This window comes from Emydura macquarii, unplaced genomic scaffold (assembly GCF_026122565.2).
Source record: "Emydura macquarii macquarii isolate MOO-44397 ecotype Brisbane River unplaced genomic scaffold, CSIRO-AGI_Emac_v2 contig_1263, whole genome shotgun sequence".
NCBI classification, from domain to species: domain Eukaryota; kingdom Metazoa; phylum Chordata; order Testudines; family Chelidae; genus Emydura; species Emydura macquarii.
The window spans coordinates 7607056-7616522 of NW_027131400.1; the positions used below are offsets into that span (position 1 = coordinate 7607056).

The window sequence follows — 9467 nt, forward strand, 5'->3', positions numbered from 1 at the left end:
TGCCAGCTGTCTAAATACATGGATGAGGAGCCATTAGCTGAAACTAAACCCAAGCAAGAGAGAAAAGGGAAGTGTTTGGAGAAGGTCTTGGTCAAATGCATCTTCCTGAAGATTGTAGAATCAGTGCATAGCATTGGGATACTCTTGGATATCCATAATCGTGAAAGACACTCATGTCCTCTTGCAGCTGGCCAGAAGACTATGCCCTATCCTATCAAACAGATCTGGCCACTGTAATCATGTTTTCATGACTTCCAGATTAGATTATTGCAAATCCTACCTATAAACAAAGGCAAAAAGCCTAAGAGCTTCAACTTGTAAGAGAAAGGGTCCATCTGCTCAGCAACAGACATTACCATGAACACAGCACCCTGGGCTCACTCATTATAATAGCTCCAATGAATCCAAAATCCAAATGAAAGTCTCATTCTTAATATTCATGGCTCCTCACAGGTATGACCCTAGTTTCTCGAGAAATTGCCTCTCCCCATATGACCATAAGCAAACCGACAGGATGGATAAACTATCAAACTATCTACCAACCGGAGAAAACCTGAAAGCACAAGAGAGAACTTTGAGATAAGTTGGACTTAGATCATGGAATTAATTCCTGCAAGATAGAATTAACACTACTCTCTGAGCTTTCAGAACCAAATACAAAATACACTGCTTTAGCTATCCCCAGTCTCCCCCACCCCCATACACGAGTTAAAAAAAACTGCCATATATCAAGCTACAGTCGAAGAAGGTAGATTTAAAAAAAAAAAAATACAAAACTTGGTAGGTGGTCGGATACTATGGTGAGATGAGTCAAATATGTACATAGTAAGGTCTTTAAAATGGTTTAGATATTTATAAGGATGAGAAAAGCCACAGTTGCATTAGATGACACAAAATTAAAGATGCAAAATCCCTCTTGCTTCAGCACATAAATCAATCCTAAACTGTGCTTGGCAGAAACTTCTGACAGGGCACATTATTCCTGAGTTGTTCACTATGGAGTTTCTTGCACTTCTCTGAAGCATCTGGGACTGGACTGACCTCTGTCACACTGCATACTGGGCTATACAGACCACTGGTTTGATATAGCACAGCCATTATGTTCCAGCATCAACAGATATTATTTTTATGAAAATTTTATTCAGTACCATAAAGGCAAGCTCCTCACTGGACTCCTGGTAACTTTTAGAAACTAAAGTATTTCAGTTTCATGATTGCTAGTTCATAATGAATTAAATGTAACAAAGTAAAAACCATAGACATTTAGGCTTTTATTCTCACTGAATTGTACCCATTGATTTAATAAGGTACGTTTATCATCCTTATTCCTTAAACATAGCATTTGCAAACAACTGAAGCATAGTACACAGACCAGATATCTGCAAAAGCACATGGCCAGTAACAATATTTAATACATATGTCAAGACGACATTATGGTTTTTAAATGCACAGGGTCAGGAAATGCAAAAGTTACTTGTTAGAACCATCAATAAATGTTTTGATTGTGCAAGAAAAAACTACAAAGAAATAATATTAATGTATTTCATAGCATTTTTGTGGGCTTTTTTTTTTTGTTTAGTTTTTTCCAAAGAATATTTTAGAAGATTAAAATATAGATGTTGGTTTCAAAGGTCATTGTCAAATAGCACCTTTGGAACTGGCCACTCAGGGTCTAGAATAAAAACTTCCTGATGTGCTGAGCACCCTGAGATGGACTCAAAAGCCTGCTTGGAAGGGGAAGGGGACAGAAAGGGGAAAGAAACAAAAATCAACAGATAGGCAGGGAAGATGTACCTTGCCAGAATGCATGTGGAGAGGATCAGAAGGCTGCACATTCTAAAGAGCTAAGAAATTTATGCACAATGGTTCTTTTTAAAAAGCTAATGTCATAATATGATAAACATATAGTCAATTAAGTAAAAAGTGCTCTCAAGTTTAAATTCTAATCATGAACAACAGCAACTCTGCTTAGAGAACCACTGGAAAGAACTCTAAATTGCCTCAAAATGAAGACATGTAAACTTAACAAATTCAAATGCCACATTTACAATATGAAGCATTGCAGCAAACTAATTTTCAACAGTAAGCAGTTATAATCCAAGCTGACAATGCCCCTTCTCAGGGGCAAGAGATGATCAGTTCTTTGTGGGAACAGACCTAGCATGGCCTAATGGTATTTGTGCCAGACCCAAAGACTTATGAAATCAATGGGAAGACTTCCGTTGACTTCAATAGGCTTTGGATCTGACCCTTTAGTAGCATTTCAATATCCTCTAAAAAGTTTTAATTCTCATTATTTAAATACTGATTGCCAGAGTCACAATTTATATTATTTCAGGATATAATTTTCCTCAAATTACCACAGAGTCAATACCACTTGCAATTTAGCACCCTGTTAACTCTTGCCAAATTAGTTTGTCATACTTCAGATTTCTCTAAAAACAACATACTGCTTTCATGAAGCATATGAAGCTGCTCTGTGGTACATACAAAAGCTGTTTTTGAAGCAACGAGGAAGTCTAATATAAATACTGATATTACCAGATATACCAAAACATTTGTCACTACGGAAATAAAAGTATCTATTCACAAAGCAGCAGAAAGTAGTAAAATAAGACACAGTGTGTGCCACATACGTACAGCGTAGTTGATAGAGGCCAATGCGTCACATAATTAAAAGCATCAGATTACATCGAAGTTTAGACTATTTACAAATATAATTCTTAGCTGTACAAGACTGAGGAAACTGCTTAGATTCCTAAAGGTTATACCTATAATTATAGCTATTATAATTTCTCTGTGTGCAGGACTTGCCTTCTTACTTTTGGCTTCATCCAAGAAGGCAAATGATACCAAGAGATCAAAACCTTTTAAGCCCAGTTTAGAACTAGTAAAAACTAGCTGCTATGCAACTAGTAAGACTCACGCTTGAGGCAACACTAGAGCAAAGATCTAGCAAAAAATATGCTGGACAATCTAAGTTGAAGTTCAGTCAGTATTATGGAACTTGATATAAATTTGTACTTTTAAAAAGATATACCAGGTTGGGTTTTTAAAACATAAGCAACATGTTGTATAACAATTGTTCAGAATAGCTCCAAGTTAAGGGAAACGAGAACCCTTATTCAAAGTCTTACTTTGAAGTCTTAATAGGAAATTCTCTTGAAAACCAAATGAGTTTGCTGTTGAAAATACAGTAAACAAGAGGACAAACCAAGAGATAGTGATAGATCAGGGCACCATGTGATTAAGCAAAGAGGTAACTGTGATGACTAAATTTAGAAAGGAACAGATGGGGGGGAATACTAGGTAATCAGTAATTTATTTCGGAAATTAAAAAAAATCTGACATCTACACTACAAAATTAAAAAGAACATATTTAAAAGCAAACTAATTTTTAGTCTACAATTCATGCTTTAACACACAAACTTCATAAAAAATCCTACTTCAGATTGTCATTTCAGACAAAATCATTTTCAGATAACTAAAAAGCTCAAGGTCACTTCTCCACACTACCATCATCATTAGCATTATTTAAATTGGCACACATCCTGGCTTACAGAATGGAAACAAAAGTCTTAGTAATTGCAAATGAAGCAAGAACGCTTTACCTCATATGTTTACCCACATTTTTGGTTGTCATGGGTTCTGCTAGGGAGCAACAGAGAATCTGACATTAAGTAATCATTTCTCAAAGTGATTTGCAAAACCTCCTGTCACTGCCATAGGTGCAGTATTAATAGTAACTTCTATGAGCATATTCATCTTTTAGAAAGCTTAAAAAGAGATTGTCTGAAAGGAACGGAACTGCATAAAATTAGCTATAGAATTAAGTCATGACAAGTGAAATTTGTCTGGAGTGAATTTCCTTCCACTCCATACTTTTTCATTTGCTATGCGCAAGAGAGAAGACAGTTTTTAGCAAGGAACCTTTAATCGCAGAATTTTTATTCAAGTGATGGGTCCATTTGCCAGCAACTTCTCCCCCCATTCCTATCTCTGTCCATCTCATCCCCAGTGTCTGTTTCACACCTGTTACATTAGTATCAAAGCGAGTCTAAGGTAATTGAGGCACAAGACAAAAAAGTGGCAAACATTCATCATGTGTTCTAGTTACAAGTCCTTATTGCTGGAAAAAGCCATACAGGCATCTGGTATCATTGACCAAAACCCAAGACTCACAATGTTAAGGTAGGTTAAGTTAATTATATAGATGGGTACAATCATGAAGGCATGTGTTAGTCTACATGTGAAGTCATATCTCTACATCTGAAATGTCTAGACTGTGAAAGCAAGTTTCTTTATTATTCTGTTCCACCTGCTCAGTACTTTTTTTAAAGCTTGTTATCCTCAGCTCACGATAACTATGAAACTCAAATTGACTGTTTTAGTCAAAAGAAAAATGGACTGAGGGAAGCAATAAAATTCTACTTTAGAGTCCCACATGTCTTTCACCCTCTGCCAAGGAAAACCTATTCTGAGGTGAGTTGCAAGAACTAAACATACTGCCTTTCTGAGGAGAAAGTAGCACAGTCTGCCAGATGGACACCACTTCACCAATTTGAGAAGCCAAAACAGCTTTTGACATCAGCAGATAATGAGCTTTGATCTGGTGCACAGCAAGTTCCAGGTCAGTTAAAGAAAACTTCAATAAACTTAAGAATTTTATAATGCTGCCTAGAAATTTAATAAGCAGCATTTATTGTCTGCAAGAGTACGATTAGTCTGATGGCTACACTCCTCTCTTCCTCCCAAAAAGAGCAGGAGCTATGTAAATCAACATTGCAAGTTAGTACCTTTAAAAGAAGATTTAATAAGATGACAAAATAAGAAAGCAAAGACATAGGAAAATTAAGGTTGAGATTATCTTTTTGGATATACTGTTGGTTTCACAATATAGAATGGACTCTTGACAAAAATCTAAACAGTAAGTATTCAAACCTGTAAGAGCTATCAAACCATGTAATATCTCTACAAAGAAATCTTATTAAAAAAGCATATTGCTCCCCACTTTACATTTCTATTACAATAGTCTTCATTACAACAGTTAGTACCCTCATGTTACTCCACTTGAGGTAGCCTAGCTCCAGTGAGAACAACTGCACATTAAAACACTGTTGCTGGAGCTACAAAGAGATCTGATTACCAGCACAGAACGATTTGATTAGCAGATAAGTAAGTTATAACTCATCCTGCCCCATCCCCACTGTGTTACTAGTTTCAACAGCAGCAGCAGCACTGGAGCTTTAACTTACTACCACTGAGTCTGAAGGCTTCTCTGCCTGGTGCATTAGTGCACACTGAAGGGGTATAAATTCTAGTGAACACTAGCATGTTGAGCACTAACTGACCTGTGTGGACCCTCCTGGTATGCATTAAAAGTTTCCCAATGTACATTAATGTAGTCCCATTTCAAAAAGTACTACTTTAATGTGCAGTAAGAAACTTTAAGTGCACGACAGCAAGGTCCACATGAGCCAATTAACATGCTAGGGTGCACTAGAATTTATACCCCTCTGGTGTGAACTAATGCACTACATAGCTAAGCCCTAAGACACCACTTGAACTAGGGATTTTTCTGTGTAGATGGAAGGTGGGTTACGGACAAAATTATAACTTGAACTAGAAATATAGTCAATATAAGCCATAAATGTGCCCATGATTTCAAGTAAAGGCCTGTTGCATGTTAGTGTAATTTTATAAAAAAAGAACAGAACCTGCCATTAGATTGCCATGCCAACCAAGGGAATACAAAAAGATTAGTAGTGAGTTTCTATAAAGTTTGCAATGCAGTTCTATCTCCTATTTCAGCTCAAGTAGTTTTAAGATGATAGAAAACATCTAAACATAAAAATTTGCTTTCAAACTCAACAGTATTGACATTTGATCAGTACTTGCAATATGGAAAGCTTCACATTAGTAAGATCATTCTCATTCTTGAACATCTCCAATCTGTGTGTTGAACAAAAGAGAACAAAAACATAAGAACTCTTTCGGGATTTTTTCCTGAACTAGCTTTTCTATTTCAGCATGCGCTGTATTTGGTGAAGGTGGGACTGCTGCCTACCCAGTAGTTGACTAGGTAATCTTTTGAAACACATAAATCCAATATATTCTCCCTTCAAAAAAAATAGTGATTAAAATAAATGTAACACATTTGTGTGCACAAAGGATGCAATTTGCCTGAAAAATAAGATTGCTATTCATCTGTAGAACTGCTGTTAGATAAATTAATAAGTGTTACAAAAAACCCATACTCAAGTCATTAAGAAAAATATTCAATTACAAATACAATTTCAGAGCCAAAGCACCTTTTATGAACTGATGCAAATGAAACTTAGCAGAAACTAAGTACACTTTCTTGATTATCAGTTTTTAATAACAAAATGGTCACAAATGGCAAAGAGCCTTTTAATTTAACTACATTTGTTTTTCCAACAGCGAGAGCGCAAAAATTCCCTCTTTACGAAAACGCTTGTGTTGAATATCCAGGATCCAGCAATTTAATTTTTCACTACTTTTTTTTTAATCTTCCGACTTAAGCTAAGAAATTAAGTCTACAGACTTAAGTGTACGTCTCTTTATAGTATGAGGAAACAGAATCTCACAGATTTGTGTGACATTGAAGAGGGGAAAGACAGAATGGAGCAAATTTTGGCAGACTATTGCAAAACAAAAAACCCACAAAGGCTTACTAGTTTTAACTTGATCAGTTAATGATGGTCTCAGGTGTAGAGTCACAGCAATCATGGAAAAAAATATCTTAAAGTACAGCTCTGATCAGAAAATGACTATGTAAAAAAGGCATCTTGTTCAGATTTGCTTGTCCTAATTACACAATACAAAGTTTACTGCAGTACTTTTTATTCCTATTAACAGGGTAAAGGCAATGTACCTCTACTAAACTTAGATTAATAGATTTTTTTTTTTAAACTTCAGAAGGGAACATCATCATCTAGTCTGACCTCCTGATAAACACAAACTAAACAACTTCACCCAGTAACTCCTGCATCACAAGCCCTTATTGCATGGTTGACCTAGAGCACACTTCCTGGAAAGACACCCAATTTTGATATTAAGATGTTATGATGGACAACCTAGTACATCCCTTGTTAAACTGTTCCATTGGTTAATTACCATCACTTCTAATTTGTGTCTTATTTCTAGCCTGAATTTACCTAGTTTCAGCTTCCAGTTGCTGGATCTTATTCTACCTTTCTTTGCTACATTAAACAGACTTATCTATATAGGGAGATGGTTTCAGATAGTATAAGTGTGTTATATTTAGCTGATCTCATTCTGCTTAATTAGATTTGTTAAAATGCCAAAATTAACTTGAAGTCCAGATAATTTTTAAGTTTGTTAAAAGTAGTTAACAGCAACTATATTTGTTCCTGCGTCCAGCTGTTTTTGTGATTTTACAATCATATCTATATCTATTTTACATACATATCTATTTTGTCACCTCCAAAGAAAGTGTTTCTCTTCCCTGCTGCTGTGTGAAAGACCCAAGCGAACAAAAGGATTACTGACTATACAGGGACAAACCTGTAACTGACTACAGAGTACTGTCAAATGCAAGCCAACTAAAAAAAGAGAAAGTAACTTCTCACTCTCTAATCTCTTTCAGTTACAGTAATCATATATAATCGACACCATGATGTGGTAAAACTTTCAGACAAAAAATGGTATTTTTAATAGGCCAATGTCTCCAAGTTTAAAACGCAAAATTTACATGTAGCCTGAGGAAGCTTGATATAAAAAGAGCTGAGCCACTGACATGCAACACAATCCAAGAGTCACTTTCCAGAACATAAAACTTTTCATAATTGTTCTTTAAGCCACATCTGAGGAGTGGTGAAAATTCCACGCTGGGGAGAAAAGCATAATTGAAAGCCGTCTTCGCCACCCTGCCCCAAGCATCTGCTTCCCTTAAATAGTCTCTTTTGGATTCGTTTTTACTTCTGTCACATTTGTATCTTGATCTGGTAACAGCAATCTTCCCCCCCGGGAAAGCAGAGAAGAAATGTTTTGCATTTGGCTCGTTTTGGGGGGGGACAAGGGAGCGGCTCGTGCACTTAGCCAGCTGACAGCGCCCAACACGACTTGCCCTTGTCTACACGGACCAGCTAATCGCGGGGCCAGCAGCGGGAACGACCGCGGTGCGGTGCGGGAGGGAGGGAGGGAGGGGAGCCAGCCCGGGCGGCGTGGAGCGTTTCCCCACGGGCGCCCGCGAGAGACCCAAGGCAGCCAGGGCCCCGCCACGGCTCGCCCCCCTGGGCACAGCGGGGGGCAAGGCCAGCACCTGAGCCCATGGGACCGTCTCACCCCAAGGCCCGGACCGTCACTGCGCGGGGGGGGGTTAGAAGCTGCCTGACAGACCGGGCTGGGGGCTCCGCGCGCCGGGCTGCTCCCCCCCCCCATAACCGGGAAGGGGGTTGGGTCCCCAGTCTGTCTGTCGGTCGGTCGGTCGGGCCGTCGCTCACCTGCCGAGCTCTCTGCCGGGGCTGAGGCTGTAGCGCTCCTGGAAGGGCTCGGTGCGGATGGCGGTGCGGATCTCGCTCAGGAAGCCGCCCCGCCGGTTGCCCCGGCCACAGGGAGGCTGCGGCGCCCGGCCCCCGCGGGAGCGGCTCGGTGGGGGCTTCTCGCCGGCGGGGCTCATGGCGCGGAGCCGGGGGGGGGGCCGCAGGCAGGCAGGCAGGCAGCCCCTCTCCCTGCGGGCAATAGTTGAGGGGGCGCGAACCGGCGCCCGACCCGTGCCGCCGCTGCCGCTCGTGACAGGCAGCTGTGTGTGTGTGTGTGTGTGTGTGTGGAACGCGGCAGCCGCGCGCCACCGGCCGCTCCGAGAGGAGGGGGCGGGGTGTGGCGAAACCCCGCCCCCACCTTTGCGAGAGGGGGTGTGGCTTCCGCGACACCTCCTCCCTCCCTCCCCCAAAAAAAAACAAAAACAAAAACCCGCGCCTGGGCTGAAGTGGCGGTCGGCGGCGCCACCTGCCGGTCTCCGCACGCGCCGCGCTCTCGGCTCGTAGCGGGCGACCTCTGGCTCTGTGCGCGCGCGTCCAGCAGGGAGGGCGGTTACCCACCCACCTGCCTGAGCCCAGGCTGGTAGCCTGCCGTGGGGGTGGGGATTGGAGAGCCCTCAGCTAAGCTACGCTCACGCAGGGGAGCACAGTGAAAGCAAACGAGGAAGCTGCGTTTCCCGCCAAGCAGCTTTCTGCTCCTGCACAAGTTGCCTCGCTGGTCTCGCAGCACCTGTGCCACCTTCAAGTGTTACCAACCTCTTCTGCACTGAAGCAGCTGCACATGCAGTGTGGCTAACCGCCCCTGTGCAAAAGTCCTGAGTCACCCCCCGCCCCACACAGGCACATCCCCAAATCTTCAACTGATTGAAACATCAGAAGGCTGAAAACCCACAATAAAATTCACTTATTTGTCTTCTGGTTTTTTGATAATTTTGCCCTTGTGGT

General features: G+C 40.8%; 1 protein-coding gene across 1 annotated transcript in view; it reads right to left on the reverse strand.

The window, feature by feature from the left end:
- Positions 1–8761, reverse strand: part of STK17A (serine/threonine kinase 17a) — a 46006-nt gene extending 37245 nt beyond the window's left edge. Inside the window, exon 1 of the mRNA XM_067550376.1 lies at positions 8487–8761. Coding sequence (XP_067406477.1) covers positions 8487–8662 — 176 coding nt within the window. The 5' untranslated portion in view covers positions 8663–8761. The remainder of the gene's footprint in view (positions 1–8486) is intronic.
- Between the last annotated feature and the right edge of the window lie 706 nt (positions 8762–9467).